The 19,694-nt window shown below is 42.0% G+C and overlaps 1 protein-coding gene across 1 annotated transcript; it reads right to left on the minus strand.

The window, feature by feature from the left end:
* Positions 1-791: 791 nt before the first annotated feature.
* AMIGO2 (adhesion molecule with Ig like domain 2) lies at positions 792-3,829 on the minus strand. The gene is made up of 2 exons (XM_043563594.1): positions 3,709-3,829; positions 792-3,331 (listed from the first exon to the last, which is right to left on the minus strand). Exon 2 carries the CDS (start codon positions 3,267-3,269, stop codon positions 1,704-1,706), a length of 1,566 nt encoding a protein of 521 aa, XP_043419529.1. The 5' UTR covers positions 3,270-3,331; positions 3,709-3,829; the 3' UTR covers positions 792-1,703.
* Between the last annotated feature and the right edge of the window lie 15,865 nt (positions 3,830-19,694).

Consider the following 19,694-nt stretch of genomic DNA (forward strand, 5'->3'; position numbering starts at 1 on the left):
TCAACTCCTTCTTTGTGTTTTTGTCACTGTTGCCCATTTCCACCTTTTAAAAACTCTCTTCTCTCTTAGTCCCGGGGACCACGCAGCCCTGACTCTCCTTTGCCATTTTCTGACCGCTCTTTTGTCTCGTTCTTTGGCTCATTCTCCATGCCTACTGCTAAAAGTAAGCATTCTTCGTCAGGAAGAATCCTGTACCCGAGCGCTGTTTCCATCCTGGTCACTAATTCACTGCGTGGTCTTAGATAACCCACAATCTTCTCTGGGCTTCACTTATCTCTGAGGAAGGGAAAGAGCTGGGCTTGATGGTCTAAAATGTGCCTTTGGGCTATGCAGCGCTATGCTAGTCTGTCCTAATCCCACTCCTGTGTTTCATCACCGTGTAGGATAGTTTCTGAGAGCCAGTACAAGTCTGTGTTGGAGCTAAGGACACCCAGAAATCATCCCTTCCAGTGTGAGAAGGAACCTAAAATATCACCTTGTCTGAAACCTTCATGTTACCGCTGAGGAAACCTGGGTAGAGAACGAGTACACTCGGTCACCTTACAGCAGACATGGAAACAAGGACGAGGTCACCTAGGCCCTCACTGTGTCGTAAAATTGGAGCTGGTCTTCTAAACTCGACTGAAGTGCATAATGGTATCAGAGTAAAATGTCATATGGAAGGTATAAATTGGGTAGAACACTTTAGAGACTTTCTCCCCCTTTGACAAAATAAACGTATACTGTAACTCCAAAAAATGTGGAGAGATATCTGCTAGAGAAGGTGCTCGAGACAAAGTAGAACAGCGTAATCACATAGAACATCTTAGATTTATGTTTTTACGTAGCCCAATAAAACAGAACGTCAACTCACACAATACATGTATTTACATTAATTCAAACGTCCAGCGCACAATACAGGAGAATCTATTTAATAGTTCATATAATTTGATTTACATATACACGAGCATATAAACAAATACCAGTCAGCTAGGACAAAGGCTTAAGAAGTTACTCAGACATTTTGGTATTGACGCCTACATATTTATGGCAACAACGAATGATGACTTTCAACTTTCAATAACGTCTTTTGTTCAAGGATAAGGAATGTACAGAATGGAAAGAAGACAGTCAAACAAATGTACCTTTATTGCACTATTTATCTAACACCATATGGGATGTGGCATTATCTGGCACATTTTATCAGTGTCGTCTGTTCACCGTGGTCTCAAGTATGAAATTAGCTGAATTATTCCCTAATCTAACCTTACTTTGTGTTTTATAAGTACTGTTCTTCCTTCTACAGCTTTTAAAAATGAAATAGGACACGGATGCTTGTCTTTAAAATAACTTTGGTCCTAAATAAGCTAGTAAAGTCTCTTCTTAAGGAACACTAATTCACTGACATTTATTTTTTCTGGCAAGAATCCTGAATAAAAAGACAATGTCACCTCCACACCAGCTCTGAAATGATCAGTGGTGCTAGAGACCAAGCTATTGTCATCTAGAACTTACACTTTGGAAAACAACCCCACCTTTCTCTGGCACATTGAGAAACCAAAAGTGCGTTACCACATTTCCTCTTAACCAGTTAAAGAGACCACTGGGTTGCATTTCAAAACGCAAAACGACACCATTTCGGTCCTGCTGTTTATTTTGCAGACTGCGCAGAAAGTTAAGTATGGAGAGTTAAATTACTATACCATACAGATACAGGCACAAAATTAAGTGGATGCCACAAAGGGTGTGTCTGAAAACACAGAATTGACTGAATCTGAGTCGGATTTCACCCTCGCGGACTTTAGGATGCCCTCAGCTATAACCGTCTCACTGGGAAAGAGCCTGACTTTCCCATTCTGCCCTGCTGCAGTATCCTTCAAGGGTTCCAAAAACACCACTCTTTTACCGGCACCTGCCTTCCGTTCATCAGCGGGGGCATCACTAGCAGGACCAGGATTGAGGATAGACGAATGGGCATTGCTTTGGTTGAGAACGTTTTTTTGTCTCTTGCTTTTACACTTGCAGGGACAGGGCGTCAGATAGAGATACAAAAGTACCAACACGATACTGGCCACGCAGGCTGCGAGAGTGGTAAAAGCTGTGTTAAATGCCTCATGGGCATGGGATCTGTTCACGGTGAAGTTGCTCACGTTTATTGTGACATCCACAGTCTCATTTAACAGGCGTTGCCTGTTCATCGCAATACAGGAATACACTCCAGCGTCCTCAAAACGAGGACTTTCTATAACCAGACTTCCATTGCGAAACACGTGAAAGTTTTCCAGATCTTTATCCGGCTCCAGCAGTCTGTTATCTGGACCAACCCAAATGAAATCAGTATTTGCATTACCAGTCTTGCTGTCACAGGGGACGATCAGCCTTTCCCCGACTTGAGCGTCATGAATAAAGCCAAGTGCACGGAAGGAGCCGTTGATGATACTGTCCGAGCAATTCATAAAGCTATCCTGGAGCAGAAGCACCTGGTGGGAGTGCCTAGAGTCAGACCACAGGCGGCAGGTATAGTCATTCTTAAAATCCATCACTGAGCTAAAGTGCCTACGATACCAAAAGATGAGCAATGAATAAAGGGAACAGTCACAGACAAATGGGTTGCCATGAAGATAGATGCCTCTCAGCTGTTTTCCTGGCACTAAATTAATATGGTGCATTGGCAGGGAGGGGATTTGATTATAAGAAACATCTAGAAACATCAGTTCTGCCAGCTTGAACCTCCCAACATACAAATCCATGGGAAACTGCGTCAGAAAGTTTCCACTTAAGTAGAGTTTTTGCAACTGGGAGAGCCCTCCAAAAGCAGAAGGGTCGAGATAGGAGATGTGATTGTTGTACAGCAGGAGCACCTCCAGAACCTTCAACTCCTGGAACACTGCACTTTTCACGGTCTTCAGCCTATTGGATGATAAGTCAAGACACTTCAAATTTGGAGTTGTGGAAAAACTGCCCGTGGAAATGCTGGTGATGTTGTTATGACGAATTATTAGAGTGTTCAGCTTAACAAAGGATACGGGAATCCACTCGGAATCCAGAAGCCCGATCCTGTTGTAACTCAGATCCAGTCTCTTCATCAGTCTGAACAGGTTGCCAGGCACCTTGGACAGGTTTTTGTTGGTGCAGCTCACGATGTCAGTGGCACAGATGCAAGCGGTGGGGCACACCCCGGAGGCGCCGCGGCTCACAGTCACCGTGATCACCAACAAACACAGCAGCTCCCTGCAACCCGGTCTGACAACTCCAGGCAGGGTGGGCAGTGTGTGTAAACGTACAGACATTATGGTCGCCTCCAAGTCTCTTCCTGGCGTCTTTCCGCCAACTCAGCTTCCCACCAGTGAACCTGGTAAACAATCAATATTCGAAAGGGGGGCAAGAAAGCAAAGTTAACTACCACCAGTTAACCCTTCAGAGTCATACCTTGCTTTCTCCCCAGTAACTTTTGAAATGCAGGCTTGTTTCACGCTGGGGAGCCTCTGATGCCTTTTTACCGTGAAATGCAATTTCCCCCCCTGGGTTATTACCCCTGCTTACAGACATTTACAGTTACAATCTGTCAACACAACCGTCTCAGCATCAGAAATTCGGGATTTTTGTTAACGTGCATCCTGCGTCGTTTTTTAAACTCCCTCCGACAGACACAAAAATACACAAACGCATCCTACAAACAACTGAACGGAAATACATAGGAAGCAGAGCAACATCCAGAAAACAACTCACAGAGCCGAAAAGCCTCACTGGCTCTGGGGCTAGGCCGCCGAACGGTGGTGTCTGCTGGTCCGTGAGTCTGTCTGTCTCTGTCCGTCACTCCTGCATCTTCCGAGTTCCTTTCCCTCCTGCTCCCGGCGGGCGGCAGCCTCTCGCTGGCTCTCAACTTTGGGGAGTTTCACGCGGCGGCGGCGGCGGCGGCGGCGGCAGCCACCCGGGGCGCAGGAAACGTCTCGGCCGGCTGCGGTCGGGTCTCCCGGGCTCTCTTCATCGCTCGGCTAAAGGTACCGCCTCGGCGCCCTGGCCGTCGTGTGTCCGCGCGCGGGGAGCCCCACTCCGGGAGCCGGGTCCGAGGGGCGGGGGCGCCGGCAGCGGATGGGCCCCGGCCCCGCCTCCCCGCGCTCCGGAGCCACCGGGACCGAGGGTTCCCGCGCGCCGCCGCCAGGGTTTTATCCCCGCGCGCCGGGTCGCATGCGGGGCGGGGAGACGGCCCCGCCCCTGCGCGTCCTGCCTCCAGCTGGAAGCAGCTCGGAGGCCGCGGGCGGGAGCAAGCTGGGCGCATGGCGGGGGGCACGCGGCGCGGGGAGGGGGCGGCGGCGCAGCCAATCGGAGCGGCGGCCGGCGCCCCCCCTCCCCCCCCCACGCTGCGGCCTCTCCGCCACATCCCCCCCCCCCCTTCCCGCCCGGCCTCCAGGTTCAGCCCGGACCCCGGGGAGGGACGGGGCGGAGCGGGCGGCATCCCCGAGGCCGGGGCCCCTCCGTTCCCACCCGTTGTGTGCGCCAGTCCAGCTCCGAACGGGGTGGGAGGGGAGAGGTTAAGGGGGCACGCCCGGCCAGGGAAGGAGAGGTCTCTGTCTCTCTTGAAGAACCCACTTGCCGCGGCCGCCCGAGTCCCCTGAGCTCTTGTAGCTTGTTCTTTTGGGCCAGGGCCGAGGGGGCTTCCGCAGGGCTCAGTGCTGGTGGTTTTACAGGTTCACAAAATAAACACAGACGTGACCTTCCGTCTCCGCCCACACCTGGTGGGGGACGGGGATGGGTACTTTCCGTCTAGTGCGACAAGGATCTCTTGGGGGAAAGGAGCCGGGAAGGCGCAGCGGGGACAGGCCGCATCTCCCTGGGAAAGTTCTATCCCGTTCACAACTCAGGAGTTGGCGTCAGGGATGGTGCCCAATCTGTGAAGGAGAAGAGCAGAAAAGAAGGCTTGGGGACGACCCGTCGCTGGAATGCAAAGATGAGGGCATTAAGCTTTAAAAAAAAAAAAAAAATCCTGGAGCCAGATTTTTTCTTTTTCTTTCTTTCTTTCTTTCTTTCTTTCTTTCTTTCTTTCTTTCTTTCTTTCTTTCTTTCTTTCTTTCTTTCTTTTAGGGGGCTGGGGTAGGGAGGTGGTGAGAGCAAATGTGCTCGCGCCGAACAGGGACTGATCCTGGAAGGGGTGTCTGCGCCGAGATTTTTCATACCTCCTAAGAGGCAGGGCAGGGCGGATGCCTGGCTCAAGCATGCTAGGCTAGGAAAGGTGCAACACAGGGTGGACAGCACCCCCCACTCACCCCCGCAAAAAAAAAAAAAAAGAAAAAAAAATGCCAGGTGGACAAATAAGAGGTGGAGAGCCTGGGGCTGATGAGCTTTTCGATGAAATCCGTTTTTGTTTAATTCCGAGATCAGTTTTAACGATGGGATTTGACTGAGCCAGATGGCCCATTTGTCCATTATATGTGGATTAAAGGAAATAAATTACTGCCCTGACAAGAGATAACTAACTAAAGCGGAAGGGATAGGAAGACTGAAAAGCAGACCAAGTTGAGAAAACAGGAGCAGGGCACATAACTTGTAAATTAAGAAATAAAACTGATGTCAGGATAACCAACTCCCCCCCCACCCCCCCCACCCCCACACAGTTTAGCAACCTTGAATTTAGTGAGAATTGGTCCCTACATTGTCATGAGTGGATTCGTGTGGTAGCACAGATCTGCTAGGCCAGTGCCAAACTTAAGCGGAATTGTGTGCATTGCTAATTTAGTCAGCCTGTTTGTGGAATAAATCTGGGGTAGCACTGGTAAATCAAGATGTTTTCAGGTGAGAGCAGCTTGGTTCCGATTACTTTCAGTTTCATGAAAAGTGGAATTTCATCCCAAGAAGAATACAGCCTGAAATGCTTCAGGAAAGCTTCCTTGCTATGAGCTCCCAGGAGAGGCTGGGGTTGAACGTTTTGGAAGTTAGGCCGTACGTCCTGGGGTTCTTGAAAAACCCTGGTGTCCAGGCCTTCATTTTTATAGTTGGAATGGTTAACACAGAGAAATGGAATTAAAGTTACTCAGATGAATACTTTCTAAATGACTAACAAATGACCAGGTTTTGGTAACGTTTTACTAAGGAACTAGCATCCTACTCAAAGGAAGCCATGAAGGTGGAAGAAAGTCCCGTACTCCTTGGGAAGGTGGTCTCAGAATAAAAAGGACTCAACCATGGAAGCGAAAGACATGTCACTATAGCTTCAGGCATAGAAACATCGTGCTAAGATTACACAGCATAAATAAACCAAATGCACTCAAAATCCACACACATTTATCTATTTGAAGGCTTGATTCTTGAGATTCTGCCATTTGGCAAGAGGGAAGGAGTTTTCTAAGGGTTGGGTTTCCTTGGCTTTAAGAAGAAAAAACTAAGCATTTATCCTAATTGTAGGTGTAAAGTGTGACCCTACGTTGTGGGGGGAACTTTTCTACATAATTTCGTATCTCCTACCAGGTCCCCTCTTTCAATTAGAAGGGAAATTCCACAAGGGCGGAAATTTAATGTTTTAGTGCTCTATTCTTAGCTCCTAAAACTGCTTGACACGTGCTTGGCATTCAGTAAATTTTTGATAAATAAACTGAGGAATGAGAAACCTATTCTAGGCTTATTTGAGTTGAGTCTGCTGACTGCCATTCTGCTCTCTATACTTCAGAAGGTTTGTCAGAGGGGCGCCTGGGTGGCTCAGTCGGTTGAGCCTCTGATGGCTTGGTTTTCAGCTCAGGTCATGACCTCACGGTTCCTGAGTTCAAGCCCCGGCATCGGGGGTTGCGAGCTCAGAGCCTGCTTTGGATTCTCTGTCTTCCTCTGCCTCTCTCTCTCTCTCTCTCTCTCTCTCTCTCTGCCCTTCCCCTACTCGCTCTCTCTCACTCTCTGCAAAAGAAATACATGAACATTAAAAAAAAAAGCTTGGGGCGCCTGGGTGGCGCAGTCGGTTAAGCGTCTGACTTCAGCCAGGTCATGATCTCGCGGTCCGTGAGTTCGAGCCCCGCGTCGGGCTCTGGGCTGATGGCTCAGAGCCTGGAGCCTGTTTCCGATTCTGTGTCTCCCTCTCTCTCTGCCCCTCCCCCGTTCATGCTCTGTCTCTCTCTGTCCCAAAAATAAATAAAAACGTGGAAAAAAATTAAAAAAAAAAAAAGCTTGTCAAAAAGAGGAGAAGAGAGAGAAAGAGGAGCAGAGCAAACATGACTTGAGTCCTAGATCCAGCAGCACCTGAAGGCCACTACACGCTTTTACTTCTTTTCTAGTTAGGTTCTGCACCCCATCCCCCCTCCTTTCTGCTTCAATCATTTCGAGTTGTAGTCACGTAACTTGTGACTGAAAGAGTCCTTGCACCTATAATGGTGGTAATAATAAATATGTATTATTATGTGCTAGATACTGAGCTCTGTGGTTGACATGAATTATTTCATTTACTGCTTACCATAACCCTGCAACATTATATAATCCTATAATCCAGATGGTAAACAACTGTGCTCCAAATTATTTGAAAAGGGAATGGGATGAAATTAGCTTGAAGCTCCATTTGAAGGATTTAGATTAAACAGAAGAGAGATGTTTCTGACGGGGTGGCTCCAGCCTGGAATGGTTGCCAAGACAGATGGTTGAATTGCCTTCTCAGGAGTTTAAAATAGGACAGATAGATATTCTTCTGGTCTTTTCCACATGGCACAATCTTTTGGTATTTTGGGCCATTCAGTGACTCCAATGGATAGTAGAAAGTGGATTGATTCTGAATCTAGTGTGCCGAGGCAGGTGTGGACATGTGAGTGCTCAGCTGGGCTTGGAAGTAACCCCTACCTGGGACCAGGGATCTAGGTAGATGAAATCTCAAGGCTTCTGTTAGCCCTGTGATTTCCAGAATGTGTCCTGTTGTAATCAAAGACTTAAGGAATCCGAGGTAGGAGACGAGAAATTGTTACAACACTAGTTTATGATTTAGAGTCATTTTTACTAAGAATGAACACTTTTATACCACTTTATATCCTATGAAGGGCCTTCCCATTCTGTGTCTCCTTTGTTTCTAACACACATCCTGTGACAAGGTGTAGGAGCAGATACCTAACATTGCCTCCTTTTTAAAACTGGGAACACATCCAGTGTTCTTAAGACAGCTCACTGGGGTCTGTAGCTCTCCAGGCACCTGAATGTCACGCACAGGAGCTTTCTACTGAGGTCACCTTGCTTTGGGGGCAGTGCTCTTCGTAGGGTTTTTACGCTGTAGCTGGAGCCTTGGCCCACGGAAAACACATACATTTGCCCACCAGCCCTGGAAATATACTCCACCCTTGTAACAGCCTGTTCTTTGGGCCTCATCCAGTTGGTTTTTGTGAATTGCCCAGGACTTGTAGTAGAACCAGATCTCACACCCAGGATTATGTCACTTGCCGTATGGGGATTTGAGCACCAGCCCCTACTCCCACCCCCATGCTCTCTGAGCTCCAGGCGGGCCTGTGTCAGCTGGTGGGTTGGTTCTCTGGAAGCTGCCTTGGCTAGAAATCGGGGCTGGTCAGTACCCAGTATCCAAGGAGAGCCCAGGATGGGGCAACTCTTTAAGCAATTCTCACTCGGTCATCTGCTCTTTCTATCTCTTGTCTTCATGGACATAGACTGAAAAGATTCTTTCTTTTGTTTTTTAGTTTAGGTGAGATAGAATTCACATAAACAAAATTCACCTTTTTTCACCTTTGAAGATCATCTGCGAAGGGTACATACTTACGTCATAACAGTAGTTTCTTAAAAACTTTCTTCTTTCCTTATCTGCAGTTTCTTTCTTCCTTCCTTCTTTTCTTTCTTTCTTTCTTTCTTTCTTTCTTTCTTTCTTTCTTTCTACATGCTTTTGTGATGAGACAAAGTGCAATGAGTGCTTGCAATTGTTCAGAGTTACTTATGACTAAGTATGTGCCTCAATGCTTCTGTTTTCTCATGATTCCTATTTAATATTCAGGGACTGTGGTTTCGGAGAGCAGAACCCTCCTCTGATTTCTGAGGTACGAAGTGACTCCCCTGATGTGAGAAACAATCACGGCTGTTCTGTGTTAGCACGCCAATCCTTTATTTAGCTAATATTTACTGAGCATCTACTATGTGCCAGGCACTACTCTTTAGTCTAAGGATTATAGCGACGCATAAATGCTGCCAGAACCATGCAAGCCTGACTAGAAGGAGAGACATACTGGTCACTCATGCATTTCTTGACCAATTGTCCACATTCCCAGATTTAGGGCTCATCGTCAGATCAACATCCGATCCCAACTAGTTGGGATCAACTCCCAACAGCTGTGAATCCTTCTCCCTCAGCACATTGTCAGACCAGCCTTTGTGAAGGTGGCATGACCCCCAGCCCCACGCTGCCGTGTGCTTTCCAATGAGAAGACAAAACAAAAAGGACAACTGAAACCCTTTTTTCTTTACTTTCTTTCTTTCCTTTTTTTTTTTTTTACCTAAAACCCTTTTTTTTCTTAAGCCCTAAAGTACTATGTGCTTATTGTAGAAAAATTGGAAATACAGGAAAAAAATGTAAAGAATCGGAGAATGCCATTCATGATCTTACTGGCAAATTATGTTTCTACTCAAAGAATAAGTCCATTGTAGTGAGGAACCGAGACGGTGGAAGAGCATGGCTTGTCGTAGTTATGTAATGAGAAAAGAAACAGGCAGACGTGTGTATGCGTGTGTGTGTGTGTGTGTGTGTGTGTGTGTGTGTGTGTGTGTTTGAATGCCCTGAAATTCTCAGCTTTGGGAATGAAATAAACAGAGGAAAATTTGCTTCACAAAATTCAGTGTGTCAAAGCCATGCTCCTAGCATTATGGTTACCTCTTGCAATTTTGGTCATAAATGGTAGCTGCTCTAATTTCCATTTTGCTCTTTATTAGCCTGAAGGGAATCATCTAACTGAATTCCCAAATGCTATTCTATCCCTCAAAACGGGGGCTGATATTATGTGTCTGATAAGTATGGATAATGTTTAACAAACCCACTTTGGAGAACCATATGAAATACTCAGGCTCCTACTTTATGTTCTTTAAAAAATATGATTTCCGGTAGCACTAATTACTTGATCGCTTTTCCCAAAGGTAGTATCTGATTATTCAAAGAAATATCTGATTTGGAGCAATAAGTATTTGCTAGACAAAATTAACACACTTGATCTTAGCCAAAAGGCTGAGAAGCGATGACAAAATTAACACAAAATAAAGTAAAATAAAGTTGAGAGAAAAGATAATAAACTCTAGCATATGGCCAGCACCGTTGCAAATACTCATTCAGTTATTTTCAGCAAATACAAGGCTCTCTGTGGTGGAAGCTCCATGGGTACTTTACTCTGGAACTCTGACCTTTCAGTTTGTGAGAATGAAAAGCAATATTGCATTCATACAGGGGAAGGCAGAAAGACCTCTGGAAAGACCCAAGAAGTGGGCTTGATGATGAGACCTAACACTTAGAGCATTTTTACCACTATACATCAGACTTCTCATTTAATTCTTACAAGGGCCCTAAGAGATGGTCATTAACATCCCCGTTTTCTAATGAGGGCAGTGGGAATGAGTTGGTTTATGTAAGTTGCCCAAGATTAGTGGTAGAACCAGATCTCTCACCCCACTCTGTGTCACTCTGATCTCATGCTCTACCATTAGCTCTAATGCCTCCCATTAGGGAGTAGAGGGGTCAGCCCTAATTTAAATTCCATTCAGCAAACATCGTTAGTCCTGGCCACACTCCCGGAGCCATCATATGGTTGTTCTTCTCTAGGAATTTGTAGCGTTATTTGACATAATTATAGGATATGAGACAGTATATAATTCAATTTCAAATTGGATATAGCAAAGAGCCAAAATATTTGCAACAGAATAGGTATTTTGGGCATTGAAAATTCCAATACAAGCAGGTTTTTAGATCTTCCTCATTTCTTGTTGACCAAAGAGCTGATTCAACAAAGAGAATTGGATGTAAATAAAAATATTATTTGGGAGAAACCATTTGAATGGTCAGGGATGACAATTATCTCTTAGAATTAAGAAACAATAATATGGTTCCCTTAATCCATGGCATTCACAAGGAAGAATTACAAGGAAGGAAAGTAGAGTCTGTCTCCTGGCACGGATAAAAGGTCTTAAACACCTTCTAATCATATGCCTTCTAATCAAATGGCAATGTGTTAAAAAAAAAAAAAGTTATGTCGTAAAATAGAGCATTGAATAATGAATCAACTTTCTGGGCTATGGTGCCAGAACCTAACTTCCATTTATTAACTGTATCATCTTAGGTAAGCGACTTCGTCTTTCAGACTCAACTTCCTCACTTGTAAGATGGAAATCTAGCCCTGGGATATGCACTGTCTGATTCCACAAGGACCGAGATGAGACATAGAAAGTTGCTTTGGGAACGATAAGGCTGGAAAAGAGTATCACAGCGAGTCCCCATCATGCCCTATTCATCCTTGTTGCCCTGGTGCCTCGGCCATGATCTGACACAGCACAGATGTTTAACAAATGTCTGTTGGACCCAATGGAACTGAAGCTAGGTTTGTGTACAAAATAAACAGAGCTGGAAAGGTACCTCGCCACAGTGATGTTTGTACTAATTATGTGGCTCCCCTGAGCTGTACCAGAGTACGGCAGGTCCTCATTTAGAGAATCTAAATGGATCAGCCCTCCCTTGTTCTTCTTGGTACTATCTCAGCTGCTGCAGACTGGAATGAGCTGCCAGTCTGCAGGCCTGGGCGTCTCAAAGCCCCGTGGGACTTGAAGCTGGCATGCGGTGGGGAACCTCCTAGGTGGAGACCTTTAGCTAGGAGTGATGATTGGCGATCTCTGTATACACTGGAGAGTACTCAAAGGAGTTTTGAACGATAGGGGAAAACAAAATCATAACAATCATCCCTCTCTCCAGAGAACAGTTCTGACATGCTGTTACTTGCACTGTGATAGAAATGCATGGTAGGAAACCAGGGAAGATTTCCTTGGGAGCTACTGTAGTGTAGAAGAGGTCAGGGGCAAATCCGAACAAGTTGCTGAAGGAGGAGTCTGTTCACTGACGTTTCCTACTTTACAGAAATAGCAGGATGTTGGAAAACATGCTCTTGTGGCAGTTGTCCACATTTATCTAAAAGTAGGATTTTTCATTTACTCAAGTATAGTTATTAAAACAATTGGACATGTAAATTCCTCTCTTCCAAATCCCCTTGCCTGGGAAGGCCCTGAGGACCTTAGCTCTTATTTGCACAAGCAGAATACACATTTACCCATTAAGTGTCAAAATGTGTTTGCCTTGATATGGCCTAATCATAGTCTCTGCCTGTAAAAAAGATTTGGGAAGCCAAGTTTATATTCATGAGTGTATATATGTGAGTGTAAAATAATGAAGACGAGTAGGTCGTTTGATGAATTTAATGTTTAGTTGTGTCGACTATTATACCATGATAAATCCATTGCCACAAAAGAGGTGTGTCTGCCAATAAGACCACATATTCAGATTGGCCGAATATGGCACTGTCATCCTTGGGCAGAAGGTACCATGCAGTTAAGCGGTGAACTTCTAAGTTACACAGGAAAAACAATGTCCTCGTGTTTCTTCCCCAATAAGAAAATTACTCTTTTTATTAAAGGCAACCTCTCCCTCTTTTTTCATCACTACAATAACAGATTGTGCAGAGGCAGAACATCATAAATAACATCATCAATAAATAAGGCAGAACACCATCCATTGGTGGTCACACAGAAAAGAGGCAGATGAATAAAGAACACAGAACTCTTATCAGATAGAGATATCAGATCGGGCTCCTTAGGGACTCAGTTGGTTAAGCGTCCAACTTTGGCTCAAGTCATGATCTCACCGTTTGTGGGTTTGAGCCCCGCGTCAGGGCTCTGTGCTGACAGCTCAGAGCCTGGAGCCTGCTTCGGATTCTGTCTCTCCTTCTCTCTCTGCCCCTCCCCAACTTGTGCTCTGTCTCTCCCTCTCTCAAAAATAAACCTTTAAAAAATTAAAAAAAAAAAAAAAGAAAAGAAAAAGATAAAAGAAAGCAGTCGAGCTACCTGGAGAGAAAAAGCCAGTGCCCAGAACTAAGTCCTGAGACTCAGGCATTTTGCAGAACCTCAAGAAAACGTAATGGTAAATATGTACATTGAAAGTAAAATGAATAATGACATAAACAGAAATTGAGTTCTGTCCAACCATTCTGAAGAAAAAAAATGACAAGTTCCAGCAAAGGCAGTCATGAGACAAGAATCAGGGAGCATGCACAGAAGACGTTAGCCAAATAAGGTCAATGAAACCCAAATCAAGGAACAGAACATTTACCAGCACTCTAAAGGTCCCATGCTCCCCTCTAGGCACTAACCTCCTGGTGGTATCCACTCTCCTGACTTCTATCAACATGGATGAGTTCTGATCGTTTTTATACTTATATAAATGAAATATATGCTTTTTGTGTCTGGCACTGGTTGCTCAACTTAAGTTTGAGATTCGTCCATATTGTTGCATGTAGTTGTAGACCATCTTCATAGCTATGTAGTGTTCTATTGTGTCACTCAATCACAATTGATTTCACTATTTTATTACTGATGAACATACGGGCGATTTCCAGTTTTTTTCTGTTACAAGTACTGTTGCCATGAACATTCTAATATATGTCTTTTAATGAGCATAATGTACACATTTCTATTGGTTAGATACCTCAGAATGTATTTGCTTGGCCACAGGTTATGCACATACTCAACTAGGTAGTGACACCAGTTTTCCAAAGTGGATGTACGAATATATTCTCCCACAACTATGTGAGAATTCCTATACCTCCGTATTCTCATCAGCACTTATTATTTTCCATATTTTTCATCTTGACCATTTGGGGGGGGCAGGTAGATAGTGGCATTCCACTGAGCTTTTAATTTGCATTTGCCTGAGGACTAATGAACTTGGGCAATTTTCCATATGGTTATTCTCCATTTACATATCCTTCTTTATAAATCTTTGGCCAATTGTGCTGTTAAGCTGTCTTTTCCTTATTGATGCTTTATATATTCTGGATTTGTGGTTCTTTGCATCATATATATTATGTAAGTGTACATAAATATACATATTTAATATTTTATGCCACCCTGTGGGTAGCCATTTTGTTCACTTTGATGAGCAGAAGTTCTTAGTTTCAATATAGTCAAGTTTATCACGTTTTTTTCTTTTGTGTTTGTTCCTTTTTATTTCTGCTTAAGAAAGCATTGCCTACTCCAAAGTTATAAAGATGTTTTCCTCTAACAGCTTTATTGTTTTATCGGGGTGCCTGGGTGGCTCAGGTGGTTAAGTGACCAGCTCTTGGTTTCCACTCAGGTCATGATCTCAGGGTTCATGAGTTTGAGCCCCACATCAGGCTCCGCGCTGGCTGGCAGTGTGGAGCCTGCTTTGGATTCTCTCTCTCCCTCACTCTCTCTGCCCCTCCCCTGCTCACACTCTATCTCTCTCAAAATATGAACAAATACATTTTTTAAAAAGAAAAAGCTTTATTGTTCTACCTTTCAATTTATTTCTCCAATCCATCTCGCTATGATCTGAATTTGTGGTCCGCTGAAATTCTTAAGTTGAAATTCTAACCCCTAACTAAGATGGTGGAATTAGGAGATAGTGCATTTGGGATATGATTAGTTCATAAGGGTTGAGCCCTTATGAATGGGATTAGGCTACAGAGAGATCCTTCATCACCTTCTGCCATGGGAACACAGTAAAAAAGATGCCATCTGTGAATGAGAAAGCAGACCCTCACCAGACACCAAAGTTTATGGTATTTTTTGTATAGGAGCCCAGACAGATTAAGACACACCTGGAATTGATTCTTGTGTGTAATGTGAGGTAGAAGGCAATACATATTTTTTCCTTCATGGATATCCAGTTGTTCCAGCATGATTTATTAAAAAGAACATCCTTTCCCCTACTATACTGCATGGTCACTTTTGTCATAGACCACGTGGTCACGTGTGGGTCTCTTCCATTGGACAGTTACTGTTCTTGTACCAGTACCACAGAGTTCTGATTACCATAGCTTTATTTATTACTGGTTAATTTTTTTCAGTTTATTGATTTATTGAAGTAATCTCAACACCTGACATGAGGCTCGAAGTCGCATGCTCCTTCAACTGAGCCAGCCCCAATTACCATAACTTTATAATAGTATTTCCTGATATCTCATAGTGTTGGTCTTCCATATTTGTTCTTCAGGCATGCTCTGGCTATTCTCGGCCTTTTGCATTTCCACATGAATTTTGAAGTTGACTTATAAATTCCTGGGGAAAAAAACCCCACAGCTTAGATTTTGGTTGCGAGTGCATAGAAGTGTGTATTAGTTTGGGAAAAACTTACATTTTTACAATATTGAATCATCCAATTCATAACAATGTATAGACTTCCATTTATTTGACTCTCCTTTATGTTTTTCTGAATAGTATTTTGTAATTTTCAGTTAAAAATCTTGCATATTTTAAATTAGATTTATTTCCAAGTGTTTGAATTTTTGGATGCTATTATAAATATGTTTTATGTTCTATTTGCTTATTATCAGTATGTACAAATATGATTCATGTAATAGCTTGGACTGCTATAACAAAATACCATAAACTGGATGGGTTACAGGCAACATACATTTGTATCTCACAGTTCCAGAGGCTGGAAAGTCCAAGATCAAGGTGCTGGAAGATTTGGTGTATGGTGAGAACCTTCTTCATTCATAGATAGTGGCTTTTCGCCTTGGGGTGAGGGCTTTCTCTGAAGTCCCTTTTATAAGAGCACTAATCCTGTTCATGAAGACTCTGTTCTCATGACCTAATCACCTCCCAAATAACCCATCTCTTAATATCATCACCTTGGGGGTTGGCATTTAAAAATATAAATTTTGGAGGGGATACACTTATTCAATTTATAACAATTTTAGTATTTTGACTACATCTGGTGTCCTTTCTATATTCTTTTTTTAATTCTAAGAGTTTGTCTATAGATTCTTTAGAAATTTTCTACGTGCATGATCTTATTGTCTGGAAATGACAGGTTATTGCTTCCTTTTCAATCTCCATGATTTTTCTTTCTCTTGTTTTTTGCACTGGCTAGACCTCCAGTTACAGTGTTGACTAGAAGTGGTCGCGGTGGCTATTCATGACTTAGTCATGACTTAGTTTTCAATATTCTACCATTGAGATTGATGTTTGCTATGGGTATTCTGTAGTTCTTCTTCATCACATTAAGGGAGTTCTATTCTTAGTTAGCTAAAAGCTGTCATCACAAGTGAATATTGAATTCATCAAATGTTTTTTCTGCATTTTAAATAACCATGGAATTTACTCCTTTTTCTGTGAGGGTAGTAAACGTTATGATTTTTAAATCAAACCATCCGTGCACACCTAGACTAGACTGCACTCAGTTTACTGCATCACTGGATTTTGGATCTGATTTCCTAATACTTTGTTAAGAATATTCTTAATAATGTTTATGAGAAAAGTGGGTTTGCAATTTTTTTTCTCAGAATATCAGAGTTTCAAAGTCAAGTCTCTGCTCTTTTCATTGTTTGAAAAGTCTTGGAAGCTATGATTCTGTTTCTGCCTTCTTGAAGAATTATACAGGAAAAGTGTTATTTTTCCTAAAGTGTTTGAAAGAAGTCACTGATAAGCTCTCTGGGTTGGGGTTTTCTTTGGTGAAAGGTTTTTAAAAATAGTTTCATGATTTTCATACATACAGGACTATTCATATTTTCCATTTCTTCTTCTATCAGCTTTGGTAAAATGTGTTTTTTCAAGTCATTCATCCATTCCATCCAGATAATCAAATTTATCTGAAGACTTGTTTTTAGAATAGTTTTATTGTGCAATCTATAGAGATATCCTCTTTTTCACTGCTTTTGTTGCTAATTTCTGTTTTGCCTACTTTTTAAGTACGGGTCTTGTTAGGGCTCTATCAATTTTGCTAATCTTTTGAAAGAACCAACTTTTGGGTTTGTTAATTTTCTCTATAATATGATCAATTTTTATTTCCTTGGTTTCAGCTTCTGTCTTTATGATTTATTTCCTTAGGTTTGGTTGCTGCTCTTTTTTTCTAGCTTCTTGAGATTAATACTTAAATTGTTGAGTTTTAGATTTTTTAGACCTTTATATATGCATTTAAGACTATATATTTACTGCTAAGCATAATTTTAGCTTCTTCCTACAAGTTTTGAAATGTGTTTTTTAATTATTCAGTTTAAAATATTCCCTAATTTGTTTTTTCTTTACTTCATGGATTATTTTGAGTGTATCATTTAATTTTTTGACAGTTGGGTTTTTCTATTTTTATTATAGACCTCTAGATTAATTCCATGTTGGTTGGAGAGGATATTCTCTCTCTCTCTTTTTTGTTTTTCCTTTTAAGTTTTTATTTAAATTCCAGATGGTTAACATATGGTGTGATATTAGTTTCAGGAGTAGAATTTAGTGATTCATTGCTTATGTATGACACCAACATGCAGTGTTCATCACAATAAGTGCCCTCCTTAATACCCATCACCCATTTAGTCCATCTCACCACCCATCCCCTCTCCAGCATCCCTCAGTTTATTCTCTGTAGTTAAGGGTCTGTTTTATGGTTTCCCTCTTTCTTTTTTCCCCCCTATGTTCATCTGTTTTGTTTCTTAAATTCCACATATGAGTTAAATCATATGGTTTTCATCTTTTTCTGACTTATTTCACTTAGCATAATACACTCTAGTTCCATGTGCACAAATGGCACAATTTTATTTTTTCATAGCTGAGTAATATTCCATTATGTATATATACCACATCTTCTTATCCATTCACCAGTCCATGGACATTTGGGCTCCTTCCATAATTTGGTTATTGTTGATAATGCTGCTATAGACATAGGGGTGCGTGTATTCTTTCAAATTAGTGTTTTTGTATCCTTTGGGTAAATACCTAGTAGTGCAATTGCTGAATCATAGGGTAGTTCTATTTTTAACTTTTTGAGGAACCTACACACAATTTTCTAGACTGGCTGCACCAGTTTGCATTCCCACCAGCAGTGTAAGAGGGTTCCCCTTTCTCCACATCTGTTGTTTCCTGTGTTGTTAATTGTAGCCATCTGATAGGTGCGAGATGATATCTCATTGTAGTTTTGATTTATATTTCTCTGATGATGAGTGATGTTGAGCATCTTTCCATGTGTCTGCTAGCCATTTAGATATCTTCCTTGGAAAAATGTCTATTCATGTCTTCTGACCATTTCTTCACTGGATTATTTGCTTTTTAGGTGTTGAGTTTTATAAGTTAGTTATAGATTTTGAAAACTAATCCTATATCAGATATGTCATTTGAAAATATCTTCTCCCATTTTGTTGTCTGCATTTTTAGTTTTGTTGTTTCCTTCATTGTGCAGAAGCTTTTTATCTTGCTGAAGTCCCAATAGTGTATTTTTACTTTTGTTTCCCTTGCTTCCAAAGACATGTCTAGTAAGAAGTTGCTACAGCCAAAGTCAAAGAGGTTGCCGCCTTGTGTTCTCTTCCGGGATTTTGATGATTTCCCACCTCACATTTATGTCTTTCATCCATTTTGAATAAATTTTCATGTGTAGTATAAGTGGTCCAGTTTCATTCTTTTGCATTTCACTGTCCAGTTTTCCCAACACGATTTGTTGAGGAGACTATCTTTATCCATTGGATATTCTTTCCTGCTTATTCAAAGATTAGTTGACCATAGAGTTGTGGGTCCATTTCTGGGTTTTCTATTCTGTTCCAATGATCTATGTGTCTATTTTTGTGCCAGTACTGTCTTGGTGACTACAGCTTTGTAATATAGCTTGAAGTCCAGAATTGTGATGCCTCCAGGTTTGCTTTTCTTTTTCAGGATTGCTTTCACTATTTGGGCTCTTTTGTGGTTCCATACAAATTTTAGGATTGTTTGTTCTAGCTCTGTGAAAATGCTGGTGGTATTTTGATAGAGACTGCAATAAATGTATAGATTGCTTTGGGTAGTATAGACATTTTAACAATATTTGTTCTCCCAATTCCTGAGCATGGAATGTTTTTCTGTTTCTTTGTGTCGTCTTCAAGTTTTTTCATAAGTGTTTTATAGTTTTCAGAGTACAGATCTTTTACCTCTTTGGCTATATTTATTCCTAGGTATCTCATGGTTTTTGGTACACTTGTAAATTGGATTGATTCCTTGATTTCTCTTTCTGCTGCTTCATTAGTGGTGTATAGAAATCTAACAGATTTCTGAACATTGATTTTATATCTTGAGATTTGGCTGAACTTGTGTATCAGCTCTGACAATTTCTTGGTATAGTCTTTCAGGTTTTCTACATAGAGTATCATGTTATGTGCAAATAGTGAAAGTTTGACTTCCTTGCTGATTTGGATGCCTTTTATTTCTTTTTGCTGCCTAATTGCTGAAGCTAGGTCTTCCAGTATTATATTAAATATTAAATAACAATGGTTATTTAAGCTTGCAGTTTTTTCCCATTGAGTATGATATTAGCGGTGGGTCTTTCATATATGACCTACATGATGTTGGGGTATATTCTTTCTATCTCTACTTTGTTGAGGGTTTTTATCGAGAATAGATGCTGTACTTTGTCAAATACTTTTCTGCATCTATTGAGAAGATCATGTGGTTCTTTTAATATCCTTTCTTTTATTATGTGGTCTATCATGTTAATTGGTTTGCAAATATTGAACCACCCTTGCCACCCAAGAATAAATCCTACT

Source organism: Prionailurus bengalensis, chromosome B4, assembly GCF_016509475.1.
Source record: "Prionailurus bengalensis isolate Pbe53 chromosome B4, Fcat_Pben_1.1_paternal_pri, whole genome shotgun sequence".
Classification (NCBI taxonomy): Eukaryota; Metazoa; Chordata; class Mammalia; order Carnivora; family Felidae; genus Prionailurus; species Prionailurus bengalensis.

Bases quoted from the DNA above. Each gene is read 5' to 3' on its own strand.
- AMIGO2 (XM_043563594.1), bottom strand. From the start codon at position 3,269: ATGTCTGTACGTTTACACACACTGCCCACCCTGCCTGGAGTTGTCAGA.